The sequence below is a fragment of the Musca autumnalis genome, unplaced genomic scaffold, assembly GCF_047663935.1.
Source record: "Musca autumnalis isolate F117 unplaced genomic scaffold, ASM4766393v1 scaffold_2, whole genome shotgun sequence".
NCBI lineage: Eukaryota > Metazoa > Arthropoda > Insecta > Diptera > Muscidae > Musca > Musca autumnalis.
The window spans coordinates 101014804-101041142 of NW_027411755.1; the positions used below are offsets into that span (position 1 = coordinate 101014804).

Consider the following 26339-nt stretch of genomic DNA (forward strand, 5'->3'; position numbering starts at 1 on the left):
ATTAAGGCGCAAAAGAGGGTATAGTGAAAGTAGTGCGCTTTTAGAAGACAGTGTAAACTGGTCTAATAAACTTATGTTCCTCAGCAAAATATAATTTTTGGGCAAGAATTACTAAAAGGAGCTTGCACGCTTTTATTTCGGAAATATCTAAAAAATTAAAGAATCGGAATTAGCCATTAATTGAAGTCCTAATAGCTTGACACTGCTGAATTCTACAAAGGAAGAAACGTGGATATAACCAGTTCCCAAGGAGAGAAGCGAGACAAAAGGGAAATATGATTTGATATCCACTTCCTTAGTTCAAACTTTGTGATACATCCATACATCGACGGAGAATGCGATCTTCGAGTGAATAATGATACTGAGTGTCATCTGTGACAAGGTGTACGCGCACAGTGTATCCCACATGTGACCGTTTGCAACTTAAATTTTGAATAGGGTCAGAAGGAGAAGTTCTACACCAAATGATTTGGAAAGAAAAGTGCTTGGGATCGACACTACATCTACCTGAAGAGTTGGAAAAAGATGATTCAAAATAATACCATTGAAAGTTCAAAAAATTAAATATTACGAGTTTTGTGGTCGGTTTGTCGAGGTTAATGAATGTGCAATGCAGCAAGCGAGTGAACTGAAGTTATATTTGGGGGGTTGAGCATAAATGATTTTTTACCGAAGTTCTTCGAAGAAGAGTCTTTTTCGACCGACAAAACTGTTTCAAAACGTTTCTACGAGAATTCCCCAGTTGCAATGTTTGCGGAAATTCAGATTTAAAGGGAAGCGTTACTGCGTAACGACCCTCCGAATCTCGCACGGTCGTGGCACGATAATTCCTCTCACGAAACGTGTCCGATGGTGACCGGAGTAGTGTTTCGTTGAGAGATTCCTACTCAGCTATATCCAACACAGTCGTAAAGACCTGGACTGGGGAAGAAGGCATCGGACCAGTCAGAATCCAGCGAAATATCGTGTTTTGGGCTAACATAGAACCCAGAATGTTTCTTTGCGTCCCTTCCCGCAAAATCTGTGGACACAAATCTGCCCCCAACAATAAATCAACAGGTCGTGAATCAAAAAGACGATCATCGTCTAAACTAATATTAGGCAATCGAGAAGTGATGTTTGAACTAAGGGGACATGAGGGAAGGCTTCCGGAAATTTTTGGAAGAACAAACGCACAAGTTTCTACAATTAAGGAGGAATCGAAACGAGAACCAATGCGAATCGAACAATTTTTCTTCGAAGTGGCATATGTTGAACTATTAACACCAGAAACAGTAGCAGTGATTGACTGGGTGGGTAATTTAAGGCGCTTTTGCAAACGTTCAGTAATAAAAGAAACTTCTGAACCTGGGTCTATAAGAGCCCGAGCAGGATACGAAACTCCTAGATGAACAATGTTGACCATCGCAGTACCTAGCAAGACATTCCGATTTTGGGATGTATGGAACACTTGACTATTCATGGCTCTAGGATTGGCGCCGGTGGAAGAAGCTATGTAGAAGCTATGTTTCCATCTACTTGTGTGGAATGGCTACTGGTCAGCGAGGAAAGCGATGTCGATGGTCCAGATGAAGGAGATGAAGAAGGCCTATGCAGCATAGTATGATGGCGACCATTGCACATATTACAATTGTGGGTACTAGAGCAGTCTTTGACTGAATGTCCCACCGATAGACAATTTAGACAACAACCCTGCTTTTTAGCAACTTCAAATCTTTTTTCAAAAGAAAGTGCTCTAAATTTAGGACAAGAACGCAGTGAATGGGATTCTTTTTTACAAAGTATGCAGGCCGATTTAGATTTATCTTTAACCGAAGAAGTAGCTAAATTGGTTTTGAATCTACTTTTCGGAATTGAACTAGAAGATGAGCCTCTCATGTCTCTCAAGCAAGCTAATGTTTGGATTCTTTCTGTTAGGAACTTATCTAATTCATCCCACGAGGATAAAGAAGATTTGTCTCTGATAATCTGTTCCCACAAAGTTGCAGTTAATTTAGGCAAACGCTGTTGACAAATAAAAACCAAAATTGGTTTAAGTGATCCGTGACTACATCATAAACTGACATAGCAGAAATACAACTATTGATTCCACGCTGCAAGGTTTTTCAAGTTAGAACTAGTCTCAGCTTCGAACACCGGAAGGTCGAATAGGAGCTTAAGATGGTTATGGACCAGAATGCGTTTATTATCATACGTATCTTTTAACGACTTCCAAGCTAAATCGAAACTTCTATGGGTGAGCGGAAACTTTGCCACGATTTCCCTAGCCTCCCCCTTTGTTTTTTGTACCAAGTTACAAAGCCTCTCAATGTCACTTAGTCCAGAGATCCCGGAAAGTGGGCCACGATAAAAAGTCACCATGGAAATCTTCAATGTCACACGGTGGTAAATGAAGATGATGCATGTTGTTCGAAACGTATGGTGGTAAGCTCCAATTAGCAATAGAAATGTCCGAAGGGTTTTGGACATCTGGAAAAGCAGTATTCGATAAATGTGGAGAAATAGAACTATGAATAGATATATTGACACCATTAGATGCTGGTGGTTGACCAATATTAGGTATATTGGACCCAAGAATCGCAGAATTGAAGCGATGACTATTTTGAGATTGACTGTTTTGAGGAGTACTAACGAGCAAAGCAGATTGGGAAGCAGGGGGAGACTTTACGGACTTAAGCTCCTGCAATTTTTCATTAATTGCCGACAAACAGGCGATATAGCTTTCGCAAGTGGTTTGATATTTTGCGTCAGCCAAAGAAATGTCATTTGAACTAGTACCCTCTACGGTAATAAGATGATCCAGATACTTATCATAAGTATCCTTCACTTTCTTCCACAAATCTTGAAGTTCCGTGATACGAATCTCAAGATTGAAAATATTGTGATTTTCCGGCCTAATCAGATTACAGCCAGCAATGAATTTAACAACATTGTCAGAAGCACGAATGAATTGTGTGACAGGAGTGACCGACAGGATTTGAGACAAGAAACAACCAAAAAATATCGACAGAAAATTCCAAAAATCTCAAAAAATTAGGTTTTATCTATTTCAGAAAGTCAACTAGAACCGAATGTAGGGTGCATACGGTCTAATTTGCGGAAAATTATCGAGAGAAATAAGTACGATGGCCAATAGCAACGAAAAGCGTGAGAAATTTGCGTAAAATTTCGAAAAAACACAATTTTTTTGAGACAATAATAAGAAAATCGTCTATTACCGACAGTAGGGTGCACGTCACACTATGTGGTAAAAACGAATTAATTCCAAAAAATATTTCGAAAAAAATTAAAATTGAATTTATAAATAAATATTTATAAATAATTTCCAAAAAATTAATAAAAATACGAATTTAATATATAAATAATAGGAATAATGCCGATTATAGGGCGCTTTTTCCGAATAATATCACGAACAATCAATATTGAATCGCGACACGAAATTATATTCGAGAAAAATAACAAAAAAATTGTATTAAAAATTTATCAAAATAAAAATATTATTTTTTACACTGGTGCCCAAGGTGCGACACCCAGCAACGAATATAAATAACAAAGGAAAGAAAAACACAAGCAGCGTCGCGTCGGCAGAGCGATCAACGTATGTTAGTCAAACCACACACAAATCAACCAACGACAAGAGAGTTGGAAAAAGAAATAAATTGTTGCTAGCTTGTATGGATGCTGGAATTTTTGGGTATTTTTGTTGTTGCGATTAAACGACAAAAACCCAAACGACAAATGAGATTAGAAAATTGTTGGTAGTTTTTAGAATTGCAAAGAAAAGGGCACGATGGAGAATAGTAGTGTTGTTATTGTATTTTCTCACTAGTTAGATTTTTGTAAATAATCAGCGAATGTATTAAAATAAAAGCACAATATTGGGACTATTGGTTATTTTAATACGATTATTTAGCAAATTGTACGACGATAAGTGGACTGTATGATGATTTTTTGTTTATAACACACGCGTTAAGGCAATTGTATTTTTAAACCGAAACAAATGCAAAAACAAAAACACTCGCGGTATGCTCAATATAATAGAAACTGAACTACGTACCTTTGAATGTATGATGTTGTTTGTGGATGATGTTTAGTTTATTTGGTGATTTTTGATGTGGATGAGGGTGAGACGATGCGCACTGATGAGGGGGGATGATGATTTTGTTGATTTTTCTCCTTTCGAAATAGGGAAAAAAAACAAAATTAGCAACAACTTCACTTGCAGGTTATTGATCCAGCTCGATTGGATCAAAATGTTGGCGTGATACCAGTGGGAGAAACCCAAAAAGAAAAGAAATAAAAAACAATTTTTGTATGTAATTTTGTTTATAAAAATATTTTCAATTCTTTATTTGTAAAGTTGGTGGGTTTCAAAGAAACAAGACCTTACCTTTGGTGTGTTATTGACAAGAGCGAAAGAACAAGTGTAGTTGCAGGTGGGCAGAATAACGATAATAAGGCCGTGACAATCAACTACGACCGCAGCATTGGAAAGCGCCCCTCTGCATCCGAACTATGCGAATAAAGCTTTCCAGGAGAGGTAGTAGAAAAGAGCGAACTCTCTCCTACAAATAAGGCTCCTGGAAGAAGTGCAGAGAAGATTTCCCCATAGAGCTCGAACGAGCGGCCAATTAACGTAGTTAATTGTAATGCTGGGAAGGGAAGACAATGTATCGAACATATACATTGGCGTAACCAATGTATCGAACTTATACACCCTGAAAATATGCTTTAAACTTTGTTTCTGAAAGTTATTAGAGTGATTTAACACATTATTCTAAAATATTAAGATATGATCCTAAAAGTATGCTTTATCAGCTCGGATATAAAGCAAACAGGAAGTGAACATTTGTATGTAATAGTAGCCGGATATACGTCTATTTTGTCTCATTTAAAGACTCATACAAAGAAAATGCCATCAACAAGGGGCTTGAAAGAGTTCAATCGGAGCAACTTATTTGTGGACTTTATAGAATGTGACAAGTGTTTAACTATGTACCATGCGATGTGCACCAGATTAGACAAATAATTTGAACATTTATTGAAAAATAGGAAAGAAAAGAATTTATGCCATGTTCACAATACTAATAGCGAGCCCATCATGCATAAACAACATCTGTAAAGAATGGAAGGAAAGTCTTGGTAAATTCAGTCCAATTTATGTCTGTTATGTTTGACGAATTAATGCAAAATGTAAGTAGCAACGCCAAAAGAATAGAAAATGTTGAAATAGAGAACGTTAAATAAATAAATCCGAAGTAAAACAACCAAAAGAGACAGTAAAGATTAAAAAAAAAAGAGTCAAACACGATTGCCTTATAAGCTATATAGTAGTCGATGATAACAAAAATAAGTTACAAACGGTCGTGGAACTATCTAAAAGCGTTGTAGAGGAAAATATTGATGAAACCTATTTTGTGAAAAGGAGAAACCCAAAAAATAATACTCAATCTCTAATTGCGAAGTTTAATTCTAAAATGGCTAAAAATAAACTTATGGAAGCGAAAAATAAGTTAAAAGAAAGTGAGAATATGAGATCAATCTACGTTAATGATTTCCTATCAAAGGAATCTCTTCAATTACTCAAAAACATTGAAAGTTGTTGGTTATAACAACCACATTTATACTAATGGAAAAAATATATGCCAAAAAGAGTGCGATTATTATACCGAAGGTTATTCGAAGAAAGGAGGATGTACATATGTATATGAACTCTTGCTTGAAGCTACAACCCGCAACATTCAAGGAAGAAAGTCAATGAGAATTCTGTCAGTTCCGGATGATGTAGGCGATGAAGATAATGAAGGAAATGAAGATGATCATAATTAAAACTTGCTGTAGCCATATTTTAATGCATTTTTTTTTATTAAATTTTTCTAATGTTAAACAACAAATATTTTGAAAACATTGAGACTTTTATTAACCCTTTGAACCCCGAATTTTTTTCCGTTGAGATAAAAATATTTTTCATATTTATTATGATTAGTAGTCGCAAAAATAAGTCCTTTATGCAAAAAATTCTTATCAATTCCTTGCGGTTAGGGAGGTACTGAATGTTGCCAATGCCAACATCGGGCCATTGTGGTTATAAAAATGAACAAAGTTTGTTTCTTAAGTCTTTTTATTATCGTTATATTTTTCATTATTCATGATGTAGAGAAGCATAATCTGATGAGTTTGTTATTCTAGAAGAGGATTGATGGAAATGGAATGTAAAATTGATCTATATTTATTATATATAGTTCATAAATTAGCCAATTTTGACGTATATGGTGGTGTTCATATAACCTGAAATGCTCATAATGACATTTTTTAGAAGCGTTTAAAAAGTATTTTCTATTTTGTATGCAGACTCTAACCTTGATAATATTGACCTTCATCCAATACATAAAATTATCATAATCGATATTTGAACAGATATTCGCTTGATATCATACAAATTTCTAATATGTAATATGTATATTCACCAAAAACTGTGTCAATCTCCTCTTGTTTCAAGTCCAATCTTCGAATAACAATATAAATACAACATTTTTCACAACCCCGAATGTCCCAATTACCCTGTATATTTCATTAATACCACTAACCAGCATTTTCGACTTCCACTAATGTAACCACTTTATTACCACAATGGCCCAACGTTGCCCACAGGCAACTTCCAAATTTCAAAAATTTGTAACTACTAATTGGAAGTGTAAATTGTATGTTTGTTTTTTTATTTTGTTAGATCAACATGTCAGTAAGATTTTTTAAAAAATGTTGGCTGCAATTATTCAATTCGTTTGACATTTAACGGCATTTTATAAAATCCCTAAAATATTTCATGTTCAGTCTAGCTATTTATTCAAAAGTAATTTCCATTTTTTTATTTTTCTGAAATCAATCTACCGACATCCACTTAGTATTTGTAAATATCTTAAACGGTGTGGGAAATACGCATACACAAACATGCAAAATTGCCCACAGGCAACATCGGGCCACAAAGGGTTAATAAATTGCCCTGACTGTAAAGAAAATTTGCTGTAAACGTCAGAAGCATTTCTTCTGTTAGTATATTCAATCAATTTAAATGATTAATTGCCCAGTTTCCGGTTTTACCGGATATAATTGCTATTCAAGAAACTTGGTTTAATCAGGATTTGACTGAAATATATTGCATCAGAGGGTACAATGTAGTGCACTGTTGCTGCAACGATGGATATGGTAGTACATCCCTGTATGTCCGCGATAACCTTTCATTTGTAGTTGAACTGTGTGAAAGTAAAAACATCGTAGAGGCGATTAGAATTTTATTAAATGGTTACTTAATAAATGGTATGCCGCTAAAAATTACCTCATTTTATCGTTCTCCTAAATGTTAGTAAATTCAATCAATTTAAATGCTTAATTTCCCAGTTTCCGGTTTTACCGGATATAATTGCTATTCAAGAAACTTGGTTTCATCAGGATTTAGCTCAAATATATTGCATCAGAGGGTAGACAGACTATTCGTCCTGTCCTACACTTATTTCACGCCCGATTAGTAAAACATTGATTGATCATATATACAGCAATATCTCGAATAGGTTGAATATTGCCTCAATGGAGACTAGTTTATCGGATAATAATACACAAAAAAATTTACAAGGTAGCAAACGAATCATAAAATACTATAATTATGACAACATAGCGACAAGTATTCGAATTTTCTTTTGTAGTTACAATAATTCCGGAAATCCATCAACTGATCTTGAAAATATTACTTACACCCTGAAAGAAATAATTAACAGGAATTCAAAGACTAAGGAGGCTAAAATTTCTTCGAAATTATTACTTGCGGCTTGGATGAATGATCAACTGCTGTCACTAATGTCATACAAGGAGAAATTGTTAAAACGAAGAAGAAAACATAGTGGTGATGCGAGAACTCGATTAAAAAAAATAGCCAATAAAAGATGTACGAATACATAATCCTCGGAAAATTGTTTAATTCAGTGTTTGGGAAGAAATATTAACAAACAAATTCAATTAAAAATTGACGTAGATGAAACGATAACCGATGAAGAAAGGTTATGTAATATGTTCAATGACTATTTCCTGAATATTCCAAGAATTCTAAAAAGTGGGATAAAGAAAGAAATTGGAGATGATAGCGCAACCTTTTCATTTAACAGTGTAACCAGAGACGATATTATCAATGTACTAGACAATTTAGGTACTGGAAAAAATCATGGTCAAGACGGAATCTTCGCCAAAGTTTTGTTAGATTCAAAAGTTTCAATTAGTGAGCATCTATCATCAACATTTAATAAAATGATACAGACATCAATTTATCCTGATGTGTTAAAACTTGCCAAAATTATTCCAATACCGAAGTTAACAAATTCTACTAAAGCGTCTGATTATAGACCTATAGCTTTGCTCCCTCTTATATACAAATTATATGAAAAATTTATACATAAAAAACTTTCAACATTTCTTGTGGTAACCGGACAATTGTATCCTATGCAGTTTGGTTTCAGGAAAGGGAGTGGCACCCAAGATGCTGTTGTAAATATGATCAATGTAATTTGTGAAGGCGTTGACAAAAACTTTGTTGGTGTTGGGGCTATATTTTACGATTGACCTAGTAGATCATAATATTCTAACTGCAAAACACAGTACTATGGAGTGAGAGGAAAATAACTAAATCTGTTGGATGATTATCTGAGAAACAGAAGGCAATTCGTAGAAATAAGTGGTGTAAGAGGAGATATTGGGTCAGTGGCATACGGGGTTCCACAGGGATGTGTGCTGGGCCCCTTATTATTTACGCTGTACCTTATAATAACAGGGGTTATAATTACGTAGTTACAATTGGTTGAAATTTCTAAAATATGCAAAAATCCTATATCTATTTATTTGGCGACATAGTGGCACAGATAAGTATACATGCTCTTTACAAAAAAAGTTTAGGCTAAATCGTTTGGGTTTTGCAACAACAACTGCACAGTGTGGCAGTTTGTGACAAAATAATCATAATTACACAAATTTATTTTAATATAATTCGTATATTTATTACAATTAAAGAAATTCAATTTTCACAACACAGTAAAGTATACATACCCCTTAGAATTATTTATTAAACTTGCTTAAAGTAAATACATTGAGATACGTTCATTTGTTTTGTATTAAGTACATCTAAAGCATTTTTCATCGAATACACAAGGGGTTATAATTACGTAGTTACAATTGGTTGAAATTTCTAAAATATGCAAAAATCCTATATCTATTTATTTGGCGACATAGTGGCACAGATAAGTATACATGCTCTTTACAAAAAAAAGTTTAGGCTAAATCGTTTGGGTTTTGCAACAACAACTGCACAGTGTGGCAGTTTGTGACAAAATAATCATAATTACACAAATTTATTTTAATATAATTCGTATATTTATTACAATTAAAGAAATTCAATTTTCACAACACAGTAAAGTATACATACCCCTTAGAATTATTTATTAAACTTGCTTAAAGTAAATACATTGAGATACGTTCATTTGTTTTGTATTAAGTACATCTAAAGCATTTTTCATCGAATACACAAGTTTATAAGTAGTTTACATGGCAGGGGATGACATTTCCCGCTCAGGCCCGTATGAAAGCGGTATTCTATGTTTCGAGGCTACTAACTATAGATGTTCATGGAAAGTTCCCATTTAAAGGAACCATATCGTTTGTTTTCAACATATACCTGGAGTATGGGATGGTAAATCGTGTTAATTTATAGTTAGTAGTTTTTCTTCAAACAAAGATCGCTGTATACCAAAAGACGCCACCTTACTGCTAAGTCCATTCATTTCCGATGCTCAGACAAACAATAAATACCTTCGGAATGTCGGAATGACAACTTCGGACGATTCTATTCTTGAAACAAAACAAATATCCCACAATATAATACCTCCACAACAACCGGAATCAAACCAATATTTGTAATACGCACAGTCTATACAGTCGGACAATAAGCCCAGCTGATTGTTATGTTTGTTGTCAAAAACATTATTGTGATTTAAAATACAAAGATACTTAAATTACAATAATGTAAAATCTTTTATGTTTGTTGTCAAAAGTTGTTAACAGAACTCTGAATTACCGACCTTTTGTAGGTCGATGTTTGTTTACGACAATGTTTCTCAGTTTATTTGGCTTAGTTATCACACTTTTTGCATATTACAGTTACAGTACTATTCGTATTAAACCATTAGTGGTGTTGCGCTTTTGCATTTTTTCTTTGCGTTTGTTGAATAAACATCATAACAACAAGAACGTTATAGGAATAAGGACACGAACGAATGCTTTATGAATGTTATAGCGTCCATTAATCCGTCTAAGCCACATACGACTAGTTCAACAACCTCAGTAACTTAAATTTTTATGGAAAATTGCTAATGTTTGCCGACGATATTTCTGTTCTTTAACCTTATAATCATGAGGTAGTATTAAAATGCCAAATCGAGCATGACGCAGAAATCAGTCATCAGCTGGCATTCGTTTTGTTAAGACGTGCATAATGAACGCTCCACCTAAAACGTTGTGCGCGAAGTGTTTTAAGTCTCTTGGTTCGAACATTATTGCGTGCCATATTTGCAAAGCTAAACTGCATTTTTTCTGTGCCAAATTGGAAGAAAAACATATGGAACTTTTAAATGAAAACCTCAACATAGTCTTTAATTGTGATGATTGCCTGCCTGCATCACGTGAAATGTTTGATCTCATTTTTTCAATTTCCAAAGATCTAAGAGAGCTGAAAGAAAACAATTTGTCAAACATAACTGAAGAGATTAAAGGAATGAAAGACGAGTTCAATACACTCAAGTGTAGCCTTGAGCAATCGACTAATAAGAAAACAAACATAACAAAGCAAATTCCGAACCAATCCGTTGTAACAAAAATGCAAAGTAACAACAATACCCAGGAACGTGGTGATGTTGTTCTTGTATCATCCCAACTGCAAACTATTGTGTCTAACGATGACGCTACTTCTTTGTTGTCGTATCCAACAGGGGTTTCAGATGTTAGATCGAACGTGTCTGAACCTGCAAATCATAGTGAGTGGTCGAATGTTCGTCGTCGTAAGCGTCGTAACCGTGTGCTTGCAGTCGGCGAGAATTTATCAAATGTGTTAGATGTTGTACCGAAAAATAAGTACTTACACATATCTTCCTTCAAGCCTTCTACTACAAGCGAACATATAAGTCAGTATATTGAGTCAAACTCAAATATTACCAAAGAGCACATTGAAGTTACGAGGCTCGTGAAGAAAGACGTGGATGTAACAACTTTAAAATTTGTAAATTTCAAAGTTGGTGTTTCTCCATGTTATTTTGAAGATATAATTAAACCATCCTTATGGCCAAGGAATACGAAGGTGCGGCCCTTTGTGTTTTCCCCAAAGTTGTTGAAGAGTCAGAGCTAAAAATGCTTCAAAATTGAATATTTTTTATCATAACATTTCTGGCATGCGTTCTAAAGCTGACATTGTATTTCAATTTTCGATGTCGTGTTCCTATGGTATTGTTGTAATCGCTGAAACATGTTTAAATAACGATTTCTATGATGCTGAACATTTCGATTTAAACCAATACAAGGTTTATAGAAAGGATAGATGTTACGAAAAACTTGGTGTTACTAGAGGGGGAGGAGTCTTAGTAGCAGCCAAAAATTATCTTAAATAAATATTTGTGTTGCGACATTGTAATTGATGATGTATTGAATCAACTTATTGTGATGGTGCCCATGAATGATGGCGTTTTGTGCGTCTGCGTTTCTTACATACCTCCTGGGAGTTCTTGCGATTTATGTACTGAGCATGTTAATAATATATATCATTTGTTTAAAAAATTGGGCTCAAACTCTAATTTTAGTATATTGGGTGATTTTAATTTATCCGACCTTGTTTGGTTTGAGATAAATAGTGAAATGGTACCTTTCAATGCCAACAAAGAATATGAAATTAATCTAATCATTTTTTGACAGGGTCCAGTCCAAATTAATATTTTTTTAATAAAATGAAAAAGCTATTGGATTTAGTTTTTATACAATCTGTTTTTATTAGTAAAATATTTGAGTGTTTGATCCCATTTTTTCCTTCTAACATACATCATAATCCTATCATGATTGAGATTGAATCTATTAATTTCATTAAGCAGTCAAGTAATGTAAATTCTAACGAATATGATTTTAGAAAATGTGATTTTGATGTTTTGAATTCCATCCTTAGTAATATTAATTGGGATGATTTATTCACTGACAAACATACTAGTTCTTGTTATGATGTTTTTTTAATAACATATCAAATATATGTTGTGAGTATGTGCCTGTAAAAAGAACAGTGTCCTATAATCAGCCTTGGTATACAAAGGGATTGAAAGCTCTAAAAAATAAAAGGAATAATCTGCATAACTCTTATGTTCGAACTGGTTCGCATGAGATTTTCAAACACTATAAGTTCTGCTTAAAATAATTTAACTTCGTAAACAAATTTCTGTACAAACAATATTTAATTATAATGGAAAATAATATCAAATCAAATCCAAAAAATGTTTGGTATTTTATACAATCCAAAAAGCGGTGCACTGAAATTCCATCCTCAATGAAATATGGTGATTTAGTTTCAGATAAAGTAGAAAAGATAGTTAACTTCTTCGCAAATTTTTTTAAAGCTAATTTTGATGATTCTATTTTGAGCACTAATTATAACGATAATATGTTAAGCAACATCAACTTGGGCCAGATAACTCCGAATGAGAATGAATGTTTTTGATGCTTTAAATAAATTAAAAAATTCTATGAAGGCTGATGCTGATGGTCTGTGTCCATTCATCATTAATCAGACCTATTCTAATCATATTTAATAAATCTCTGATAGAAGGTGTTTTTGCAAATAAGTGGAAAGTTTCTTATAGAAGTCCTATATATAAATCAGGGAAACGTAACGATGTTGCAAACTATAGATCAATTTCAAAATTAACAACAAAGATTTTTGAGCATGCGATTTACGATATTCTATATTTCCACAGTAAATCACTTGTTATTCCTCAGCAACACGGCCTTCGACAAAATATCTCATAGCCTTTTATTGAGAAAATTGCTTTTACTGGGCATTCACTCATCTATAATTTAATAATAATAATTTAAATTTATAATTTAAAGGTTAACATAAATAAGTGCTTTAATGTAACATATTCAAGGTTCCTACCCACAGAGTTAAGCATAAATAGACCCTGTTTCGAGGATTCTATCTGACCTCACTACTTTGTCGTATTATTGAAAAATATAGCATTGAAGGACGTTTTAGAGTCGCGAAACATCGGCCTATATATATGTAAAACGAACAAGCCGAAGCACCCTGTTAGAAGTAGTGTTCAATCACTTTTTGCACTCTTTACATGATGGGATCGCCTCCAGACATGCACATGTGAAACACTTTTATAAATAATTAACATTTAATTTTGCAACATAGCTGGATGCTGCAAGGCCGGCGGAATAAAGAATTTTCATCCAGGATTTTATTCCTTTCTAATATTTAATTTTGTCCCATAACACTATAGGTAATTTGGCCTGTATTTGAGGCAAAAATTAATAGCGGTGGACTTATGTGTTTTTTATACATTTTTAATGCTTTATATGCAAAAGTAAGATAAAACAAAGAATTACACAGTAAAATTCGGATATAGCGAACATCTGTTATAAGAAACAAACAAAGTTTTATGCTTCCATAGAATTTTTCTTAATATTTGTACATACATTCAACTTCTTAAAACGAAAATTGTTACCCCGCAAGCAGAAGTTTTTACAATTTGTAAGAATTTACAAGCCTGCTTTAAAGCACAAGCGGATAGCGACGAATTTAAGTACTGTTTCAAATATTTTAACATATGATATTTAAAAGTAAGAATTTTACAGATGAACACGTTTATAACGAACGCCTGATATAACGAACAAATTTTCTTTTTCCTACCCCTATTCTCATTTTATCTATTTTATTCGTTCCAACTTAATAAACGCGGTTAAAACAAAAGAAAAACGGTTTGTTGTCAAAAACATTATTGTGATTTAAAATACAAAGATACTTAAATTACAATAATGTAAAATCTTTTATGTTTGTTGTCAAAAGTTGTTAACAGAACTCTGAATTACCGACCTTTTGTAGGTCGATGTTTGTTTACGACAATGTTTCTCAGTTTATTTGGCTTAGTTATCACACTTTTTGCATATTACAGTTACAGTACTATTCGTATTAAACCATTAGTGGTGTTGCGCTTTTGCATTTTTTCTTTGCGTTTGTTGAATAAACATCATAACAACAAGAACGTTATAGGAATAAGGACACGAACGAATGCTTTATGAATGTTATAGCGTCCATTAATCCGTCTAAGCCACATACGACTAGTTCAACAACCTCAGTAACTTAAATTTTTATGGAAAATTGCTAATGTTTGCCGACGATATTTCTGTTCTTTAACCTTATAATCATGAGGTAGTATTAAAATGCCAAATCGAGCATGACGCAGAAATCAGTCATCAGCTGGCATTCGTTTTGTTAAGACGTGCATAATGAACCCTCCACCTAAAACGTTGTGCGCGAAGTGTTTTAAGTCTCTTGGTTCGAACATTATTGCGTGCCATATTTGCAAGGCTAAACTGCATTTTTTCTGTGCCAAATTGGAAGAAAAACATATGGAACTTTTAAATGAAAACCTCAACATAGTCTTTAATTGTGATGATTGCCTGCCTGCATCACGTGAAATGTTTGATCTCATTTTTTCAATTTCCAAAGATCTAAGAGAGCTGAAAGAAAACAATTTGTCAAACATAACTGAAGAGATTAAAGGAATGAAAGACGAGTTCAATACACTCAAGTGTAGCCTTGAGCAATCGACTAATAAGAAAACAAACATAACAAAGCAAATTCCGAACCAATCCGTTGTAACAAAAATGCAAAGTAACAACAATACCCAGGAACGTGGTGATGTTGTTCTTGTATCATCCCAACTGCAAACTATTGTGTCTAACGATGACGCTACTTCTTTGTTGTCGTATCCAACAGGGGTTTCACATGTTAGATCGAACGTGTCTGAACCTGCAAATCATAGTGAGTGGTCGAATGTTCGTCGTCGTAAGCGTCGTAACCGTGTGCTTGCAGTCGGCGAGAATTTATCAAATGTGTTAGATGTTGTACCGAAAAATAAGTACGTACACATATCTTCCTTCAAGCCTTCTACTACAAGCGAACATATAAGTCAGTATATTGAGTCAAACTCAAATATTACCAAAGAGCACATTGAAGTTACGAGGCTCGTGAAGAAAGACGTGGATGTAACAACTTTAAAATTTGTAAATTTCAAAGTTGGTGTTTCTCCATGTTATTTTGAAGATATAATTAAACCATCCTTATGGCCAAGGAATACGAAGGTGCGGCCCTTTGTGTTTTCCCCAAAGTTGTTGAAGAGTCAGAGCTAAAAATGCTTCAAAATTGAATATTTTTTATCATAACATTTCTGGCATGCGTTCTAAAGCTGACATTGTATTTCAATTTTCGATGTCGTGTTCCTATGGTATTGTTGTAATCGCTGAAACATGTTTAAATAACGATTTCTATGATGCTGAACATTTCGATTTAAACCAATACAAGGTTTATAGAAAGGATAGATGTTACGAAAAACTTGGTGTTACTAGAGGGGGAGGAGTCTTAGTAGCAGCCAAAAATTATCTTAAATAAATATTTGTGTTGCGACATTGTAATTGATGATGTATTGAATCAACTTATTGTGATGGTGCCCATGAATGATGGCGTTTTGTGCGTCTGCGTTTCTTACATACCTCCTGGGAGTTCTTGCGATTTATGTACTGAGCATGTTAATAATATATATCATTTGTTTAAAAAATTGGGCTCAAACTCTAATTTTAGTATATTGGGTGATTTTAATTTATCCGACCTTGTTTGGTTTGAGATAAATAGTGAAATGGTACCTTTCAATGCCAACAAAGAATATGAAATTAATCTAGTCATTTTTTGACATGGGTCCAGTCCAAATTAATATTTTTTTAATAAAATGAACAAGCTATTGGATTTAGTTTTTATACAATCTGTTTTTATTAGTAAAATATTTGAGTGTTTGATCCCATTTTTTCCTTCTAACATACATCATAATCCTATCATGATTGAGATTGAATCTATTAATTTCATTAAGCAGTCAAGTAATGTAAATTCTAACGAATATGATTTTAGAAAATGTGATTTTGATGTTTTGAATTCCATCCTTAGTAATATTAATTGGGATGATTTATTCACTGACAAACATACTAGTTCTTGTTATGATGTTTTTTTAATAACATATCAAATATATGTTGTGAGTATGTGCCTGTAAAAAGAACAGTGTCCTATAATCAGCCTTGGTATACAAAGGGATTGAAAGCTCTAAAAAATAAAAGGAATAATCTGCATAACTCTTATGTTCGAACTGGTTCGCATGAGATTTTCAAACACTATAAGTTCTGCTTAAAATAATTTAACTTCGTAAACAAATTTCTGTACAAACAATATTTAATTATAATGGAAAATAATATCAAATCAAATCCAAAAAATGTTTGGTATTTTATACAATCCAAAAAGCGGTGCACTGAAATTCCATCCTCAATGAAATATGGTGATTTAGTTTCAGATAAAGTAGAAAAGATAGTTAACTTCTTCGCAAATTTTTTTAAAGCTAATTTTGATGATTCTATTTTGAGCACTAATTATAACGATAATATGTTAAGCAACATCAACTTGGGCCAGATAACTCCGAATGAGAATGAATGTTTTTGATGCTTTAAATAAATTAAAAAATTCTATGAAGGCTGATGCTGATGGTCTGTGTCCATTCATCATTAATCAGACCTATTCTAATCATATTTAATAAATCTCTGATAGAAGGTGTTTTTGCAAATAAGTGGAAAGTTTCTTATAGAAGTCCTATATATAAATCAGGGAAACGTAACGATGTTGCAAACTATAGATCAATTTCAAAATTAACAACAAAGATTTTTGAGCATGCGATTTACGATATTCTATATTTCCACAGTAAATCACTTGTTATTCCTCAGCAACACGGCCTTCGACAAAATATCTCATAGCCTTTTATTGAGAAAATTGCTTTTACTGGGCATTCACTCATCTATAATTTAATAATAATAATTTAAATTTATAATTTAAAGGTTAACATAAATAAGTGCTTTAATGTAACATATTCAAGGTTCCTACCCACAGAGTTAAGCATAAATAGACCCTGTTTCGAGGATTCTATCTGACCTCACTACTTTGTCGTATTATTGAAAAATATAGCATTGAAGGACGTTTTAGAGTCGCGAAACATCGGCCTATATATATGTAAAACGAACAAGCCGAAGCACCCTGTTAGAAGTAGTGTTCAATCACTTTTTGCACTCTTTACATGATGGGATCGCCTCCAGACATGCACATGTGAAACACTTTTATAAATAATTAACATTTAATTTTGCAACATAGCTGGATGCTGCAAGGCCGGCGGAATAAAGAATTTTCATCCAGGATTTTATTCCTTTCTAATATTTAATTTTGTCCCATAACACTATAGGTAATTTGGCCTGTATTTGAGGCAAAAATTAATAGCGGTGGACTTATGTGTTTTTTATACATTTTTAATGCTTTATATGCAAAAGTAAGATAAAACAAAGAATTACACAGTAAAATTCGGATATAGCGAACATCTGTTATAAGAAACAAACAAAGTTTTATGCTTCCATAGAATTTTTCTTAATATTTGTACATACATTCAACTTCTTAAAACGAAAATTGTTACCCCGCAAGCAGAAGTTTTTACAATTTGTAAGAATTTACAAGCCTGCTTTAAAGCACAAGCGGATAGCGACGAATTTAAGTACTGTTTCAAATATTTTAACATATGATATTTAAAAGTAAGAATTTTACAGATGAACACGTTTATAACGAACGCCTGATATAACGAACAAATTTTCTTTTTCCTACCCCTATTCTCATTTTATCTATTTTATTCGTTCCAACTTAATAAACGCGGTTAAAACGAAAAACGGTTATAATGAACTAGAATACTGATCCGCCAAAAGATTTTTATAAACATTGACATGTTTAGAATATTAGTTCACGAAGAGATCTTTATAAATATTATTTTTTAAGAGGGCCAAATAAATAACGCAATCATCACCCCTAGTTAGAACGTATTATGGCTATAATTAAGAAAAATGTTGACCACAGCACGTCTGTACATTTTTATAACACATGGTGAATATTTCTTTAAAGAAAATGTATTTTTAGTTCAAATCGGATGCTTTTTTGTGCTTAATATTTCCTTCACCAAACAAAAAATTAAAAAAAAAATAGTTTTTGTTCCAAGGTTAAGGTGATATAACTTGATTCAGAACCCTTTGCTGCAGATATTCCCGGTTGCAGAATTTCAGACAAAGTTGGAAAATTTTGTAAAAGTCTATAATATAAAACTATAATTTTGTAAAAACACAAAATCTTAAGTTTTATCCTATATGACAATTTTTGCTGCTGTAACAAATATTTTGAAGAAAATTATTTCTTAAAACAAAAAGTACATGCCGCCACCATTCCACTGAATATCATATCTACCCAGCAAAATTTATTTGAAGTTGTTTTATGTGAAGTAGTGATAGAATAGCTTTTTTAGAAGCAGTCCACGCAGAGTCATGAAAAATACTTTCCGTTCTTCACATTTTGACAATCTCCGATTTGAATCCATTTCATAAAATTTCACGTTTTAGCTATGCTTACATTTATAATAACTTTTTGCAAATAAAATTCTTAACAACACAAGAAACAATTTATTTTATGGTATTTTAATTATTCAGTAAAATGTTTGTATCCAAACAGATAATCATACACAAGAAATGTCAGACTGCATATTTGTTTGTAGCCAAAAAAGTAGTTGAATCATGAGTGCAAGTGACTATGTCTTTTTAGGTGAATGAAGTCATGATTTTTACAAGGGCATGGTGCAGCTAGGATGCAATCATGACTCTATGCAAGAAGCGTTTTAAGATGTTTTTGGGTATTTTCGAGTAATAAAAGCTAACTGCGCTCAGTCGCTTTTTAAAATGATTTATTTGAAATATTCCATTGTTTTATATTCATTATATTTCAATTTCATTAATACTATTGAACTATTATCAAACTACTGTTTTTTCAAACAAGAATGTTCTACAAAAACATGAGTTTGGTAGTAATATAAACGAAACTGGAGAAAGAGGCCATAAATATTAATTAGAAGTTACCACAACTCTTTTAAATGTTTTTCCAAATGTGCGATTCTCTAAGACATTTTTTGAGTTACCGACAAAAATCGGTAAAATTAAAATGCTTATAAATTCGGTAACTAACGAAATTTATCGGTAAGTTAGCGACCAAAAAAAGTAGTCGTAAAGTTCTACCGACAGCAGCAGTGTTGTCAACTTTTATTTCAACTTTTCATTCATAATTTTGCGTTTTAATTTTACCGACATTTGTCGGTAACTCAAGAAATGAGTTAGAGAACTGCACTACTGACGTCTCAAATCAGTGAAAATCCTCGCTTAATAGATGCTAACTTCTCCCATAACCTCAAAATGCGTGCTTGCGAATCAATTTTTAAATGAATCGAAAAATCAATTCAAAATACTTTCCATGGAATGTATATTTATTCACTACAAAGAACTAATGCAAAATGTGTACTTAAGAAGCAAATTAGACAGTATCTTCACTGCACCATGCCCTTGTAAAAATCATGACTTCTTTCACGTAAAAAGATGTAGTCCGGAATCACTTGCACTCATGATTCAACTACTTCTTTGGCTACAAACATTTTGCTGGGTATATATTTGACTATTACCAAACTCTTACAAATTGCGTTTAGATTCTGCTCTGAGTTTTAATCGTTTTAAAAATTTTTTATTTTGTCTTCGAAATTTTGATATTAACTTCGAATTATACCGCGAGTTTTGAATATTTTCTGAACACAAATTACACATCCATAGAATTTGATATGTTCTTTCTTCGAATCAAATTAGAAAACCCGCGTTATTAAAAGTGCAAAAATCGACTTTTTGCCTAAAAACCTGACCAAACTACATAGATAAAACCTTAGTACAAAAGTAATACCGTTCCTCGGATGTTCAATAAACAAAAATACAGTCCACTGCTGTTTAAAAATAACCTTCACTTTGTGTTTTATTTTTCTCTCATTTTCTTTCCATAGTTGCTATGCAAAACATTATCTATAAACTTTGTATCGCCCAAAATATTCATATTATGAAATATAAATGTATTTACACATTTTCAGATAACCATCTTAACTGAAGAGAACATTAATTTTCGATCCGAGATATTAAAATTGCAAACTGACATAAAGAAATTGGAATTAGCACCTGTAATCGGAGATGATGGTGTTTCATTGGGACCAGTGAACTCAGGGTCAACACGATATCATGATATGCGAAAACAGTTAGACCAAATGAAGGAGGAATTGTTGCAATCTGAAACCACTCGTGAAGATCTTAGAATAAAATCGCTACACCAAGAATCGGAAATACAGATATTACAACAACGTATAGAGGAGTTAAACGTAAGTATTCAAAAAAATGCGTATAATAATTGGCTTTCGTAACCACCGTCGTATGCAGTTCTGTTTCTATGAAAATGTGAAATGAGTAATTCTATAAAGGAAATAAATGTCAAATGAAAAATATTATAAAGAAAATATTTTTCATTTCAAAGTTATATAAAACTAGAATTCAGCCACAGGTGTCCATCATTTTAGGAATTCTCTATGCCTTTAAAAAATCCGTAAGTATTTAAGGGGTATGGCCACTTACAAATTTTACAAAATCGAAACATTTTTTATAGACTCATTTTAGAATGCAGGTAGAATAGAGTCGATCGGACAAAAATTAGCTGAGCGTTAGAATGAGAAAATTCATTGAGATTTGTATGTATTGAATGCGGTGCCACTGTAGCTCGGAAACGGATGATCCGATCTTCATATGTTTTTTTGGAATTAGTATACAAATAAAAAGCATGTACTTAAGCGAGAGACTTTCTTAAAATCAATTTTGACGCATTTATGGCGAAAAAACTATCCATTTTTTAGTTAAAATCGAAATTTTGACTCTGACAGTTCACATTTTTTTTAAATGGATATCTTTTAATTCCGTTTCGCTTAAATAAAGGTTATTAGGTTCTTAATGATCCCAGAAGATATCGTATATGCAATATGCTATCGTACTGATTTTGAGCTAGACCGCGATATAGATGTAGTGAAATAATCGACATATTAAGCACAAAAAAAAATTAGGCCCCAGGAATCGACAGAGTGCACTATGAGTTCTTGAAAAATGCATCACATGAATTTTTGTTAGAATTGGCAAGACAGTACAATAAAATTTTTAACAGAGGGCAGATAGATATTATCCTAGATGAATCTGTTATATTTCCAATCCACAAAAAAGGAGCATTCAGCGAACCAAGTAATTACAGAGGGATATCTTTAATGAATTCGCAAAAATACTCATGGGAATTCTAAACAAGCGAATACAAGTGTGGGTAGAGAAAAACAACATTTTGAAGAATTTCAAGCTGGCTTCAGACCAGGATACTCGACAGTGGATAATATATTCAATTTGGCATCTATTGTTCATCTCAATCTTCATCGAAAGAAAAAGGTGTTGCATTCTTTGTAGATTTCATCGCTGCCTTTGACATGATTTTCAGGAAGCTACTGATATATAAGTTACACAATTTGGGTATATCTACAAAAATTATTAATCTAATCGAAAACATATGCAAGAGTACGAAGTCAGTTGTGTGGACAGGAAATTCATTATCAGAACCTTTCAACACTTATACAGGACTTCGTCAAGGATGTTTGCTATCACCTCTGTTGTTTACATTATATACAAATGATATTCACGATTGGTTGGAAGGCGGTCTAATGATCGATACGATGAATATTCGTGTGTTACTGTATGCTGATGACATTGTCTTATTAGCGGATGATAGAAATGTACTACAAAATATGATAAAAAAAATTGGAATTTCATTGTAAACAATGGCACAGGGTAGTAAACCTTTCACAATCTAAAATTATGGTGTTCCGTAATGGAGGCGATTATCTAACAATGATAGATGGCAATATCAGAATCAGGAAATTGAAAAAGTAAATGAATTTTGTTTATTTAGGTGTCATTTTAACATGTTAACAATAGAAATAGTAAATCAAAAACCTGTATTAATGCAACTTGGAATGGAATCTTAATTAAACCGGAAATATCGCTAATAGCCAAATGGAAAATCTTTCTAAGTGTATGCAGATCAAATCAGTCTTATGCCGCACAAGTTTGTGGTTTCGGATGGTTTGAAGAAGTGGCTAACAATAGAGAAACAAGATTCTACCGCTATCTAAATCCAGAGTTTGGTATAGAATATATGGAAAATATTTGGAATCTAGAAAAAATGTGTATTATAATGAGAACGAGAGGAGACGTATTGTCATTGAAAGGAAACGCCTTCAGTAATGATGAAATCCGACCATGTACATTATGTACACAGGGTTAATTGGAAAGTGTCAACATTTCATAGCCAAATGCCCATTGTTTAGAGATTTAAGAATACGATACTTTGGAAGTACATTTCTCGAAGAAAATGATATAATAAAGGTTTTAAATGGAGATACAGAAAATGTATGGGAGAACATGTATAAGTATTTTAAATTTGCTCTGAATTATAGAAAACATATAATTCCAGAAGAATTATAATATTAAACTGAAAAATAATATAAAATGAATTCACATTATTTTGTAATTATAAACTAAATGTATTAACAGATGCTAAATAACGGTTTAGACAGACAACTTTAAAAAATTATTGTCAAAATATAAATATTTTATTTTGTTATCTTTAAGATGAACTAATGTAACTTTTTTATATACACATCTGTATCAAAGAAATTAAATAAAAATCTAAATCAAAAAACAATAACAATAAAGAGAACATTATTCATACCCTACACCACTCTGTAGTAAGGGGTACTATGTCTTTGTGCATTTGTATTTAACATGCACAAGGAAGCAAGATAGACCTTTTTGGGAAATAGATAGTTCCTTTTTGGGAAATACATAGGATCACTTTCTGAGTCGATTTATATATATCCGTTCGTTGTTGTTGTTGTTAATACGTGTACATCCATTTGTTGCGAGCTCCGAGTCGAGAATCAAGTTATAGCACCTCCCATTGAGAACAATTAACCGCCATTGAGATAGTGAAGTCTAAGTGAATAGTTTGTTCGTTTCGCAAAATAATAATCAATCAAATTAAAAAACTTCAGCAACATTTTACAAAATTGCACAACAAAATATTTGTATCTTAACCGGTTGTCGATATAGATAAACAAACAAAGAAAATAACAAAAGACAGCTGATTGCTGTCACAAGTGTCATTTTGAGAAAAGGCCCATACTAACATTTTTAATTCACAATAGTGAAGTTTGGCCGTTAACTTAAAATTTTACAGTGGCTCAAAGAATTTGTTATTTTAAACAAGCTGGGAAAGCGGAAAGCAAATAATTTATCTCCAGATGGAGAAGCAGCAAACAAATCAAAACAGTTTAATACCCTAGACAGACGGCAGCGTTAATTTGCATTAACTGCCTTAATTCAAATTAATTCGTGCATTATCCACATTCTTAATGCACAAAATCGAGCTGCATTTAAAAGGCATTTAGGTATTTCAATATGGCAATGCCCTAGAAGAGAGCCCATATTCATATGGAGGAGAGAGCATATTCATGCTCTGAGACACAAGGAAAACAAAAAATACATTGCAAACAAGAACAAAACAGCAATTAGCTGTTTCGTAAATGCAGAAACTGTCGTCTGTCAGGCCAAAATTAAATACAGTTATTAATGCAAATTAACGCTGCCGTCTGTCTAGGGTATAAAATTAGCAACGAATGAAGGTATCGGATATAAGTGTTGCCAATATGAAGGCTATTATAAAGGAATGCAACGAAAAAAATCTTAGGTCGAATTACAACGTTGACTAAAGAAGTCTCACAGTTAAATGCAGTGAAAGATGGTTTGGCACACGAGATGGAGATTCTCAAAAAGGAAAACGCCATGACAAAGAAACGACCAACTGATTTGGAGAGTGGTCTTAAAGGGAAGAACTTAATAATAAGGGCATTCAACATACTAACATATATGAAAAAAATAAGTTATGTCAGGATGTTCTAAAAGTTAATATGGATGCAAGAATCAAATCAGTTAGATCATTGTATCAAAGACATGGTAAAGGGGATACAGAAATCATTCTTGGTAAAACAGGCAATGTAAAAGGTTCTGATATACATCGAGAGATCTAAATGTAGAACGAAGGATGGATAAAATTGTATTATTTTCGTTCCTGTATACATAAGATGAGAAAATTGGTTGGCGAATTTTGAAAATATGAAGGAAGAGTTAAAGAGAAAATATGGTCCGACCACTCACCCCTGAGAATAGAAATTGAAGCACAACATTCGACAGAGAACACAAAAAGCTTAAATTTGCTACCAAAATTGCAGTGGAAACAACAGTATGGAAAATATATACAAAAATTGAATGAAAACCTACAAGCGGCAAAACTCAATGCGGAATTAAACGGGTTAAAAGATTTGTCCAACATTGTTCACAAGTCGGCAGTAACATGGAAGCAAAATAAGGAGTCGAGAGCAATTAAGTCAGCGCGGTTTAATAGTAAATGCGAAAAAGCTCGAAACAAGTCATTCCGAAAGACAGATATGAAAGATGATAAAAATAACTACATAGCAACTATAAAATCATATAAAAGAACATGTAAGGAAGAAAAGAAGGAATATATAAGGGAACTTGAAGCAAAACTCTCCAGAACTTCTGATAGTAAACAATGGAGGAAAATTGCGAATCAGTTGAGAGGCCAACATTTTCATATTGGACAAAATATAACAGCTGAAGAGTTTAGAAAATTTTTTGACAGGTTACTAAATCAGCCACAGTTCGCAGAAGATATCCTATATGCAATATGCTATCGTACTGATCTTGAGCTAGATCGCGATATAGATGTATGTGAAATAATCGACATATTAAGCACAAAAGGAAATTAGGCCCCAGGAATCGACAGAGTGCCCTATGAGTTCTTGAAAAATGCATCACATGAATTTTTGTTAGAATTGGCAAGACAGTACAATACAATTTTTAACACAGGGCAGATAGATATTATCCTAGATGAATCTGTTATATTTCCAGTCCACAAAAAATTGAATTCGCAAAAATACTCATGGGAATTCTAAACAAGCGTATACAAGTTTGGGTAGAGAAAAACAACATTTTGAACGAATTTCAAGCTGGCTTCAGACCATTACACTCGACAGTGGATAATATATTCAATTTGGCATCTATTGTTCATCTCAAACTTCATCGAAAGAAAAAGGTGTTGCATTCTTTGTAGATTTTACCGCTGCCTTTGACATGATTTCCAGGAAGCTACTGATATATCTTCTTCTTTATTTGCCAATTCGGTTTTCGAATTATAGACGACCAAAACAATATTGCAAAAATTAATTATGTGCTTAAGATATTATAATTTTATATGTTTTTCAGGATCTCTGAAAAAGCATTCCTGTCTTTAGCATCACTTAGAAGTCTTACAGAATCCCGAATTCCAGTCCATGATTGGATATTGTCTAGCCATATAGTTTCTTTTCTTCCTCTTTCCGGTCTGCCAGCAATAGTTGTCCGTAGTATATTTTGTAGCAATTTGTATTTGGGGTTTCTCATAATATGTGCTAGGTATGCTGTCTTCCTTCTCTTTATCAAATCGATCAACTCCCTCTCGCAGTGCATTTTTTTCAGGATTTCGGCATTTGGTATGAAATCAGTCCATGATATTCTCAGTACACGCCTATATATCCAGATTTCGAATGCCTCCAATCTTTTTATGTCTGCTGATTTTAAAGTCCATGTCTCAACGGCATATAGCAGAACTGACCAAACATACGTTTTTATAAATCGTCGCTTTGTTGTGAGATTAATATCATGACTTGACAAAATTTTTTTGTATTTATAAAAAGCGTCTCTTGCCATTTCTATGCGACTTCTAATTTCTCCTGAGCAATCCCATTCTTCGTTGATATTAAATACAAGATATTTAAAGCTCTTTACTCTTTCGATGCAGGCGTCTTGTACTTGCAGCGTGATATCATTGTAACTGTTGTTTTTGCTGATTATCATGTATTTCGTTTTTCGCATATTAATTT

General features: G+C 33.0%; 1 protein-coding gene across 1 annotated transcript in view; it reads left to right on the forward strand.

The window, feature by feature from the left end:
* The window catches only part of hook (hook microtubule tethering protein), a 500473-nt gene that overhangs the window by 166597 nt on the left and 307537 nt on the right, over positions 1–26339 (forward strand). Inside the window, exon 3 of the mRNA XM_073968623.1 lies at positions 20355–20636. Within this exon, the coding sequence (XP_073824724.1) occupies positions 20355–20636 (282 nt within the window). The remainder of the gene's footprint in view (positions 1–20354; positions 20637–26339) is intronic.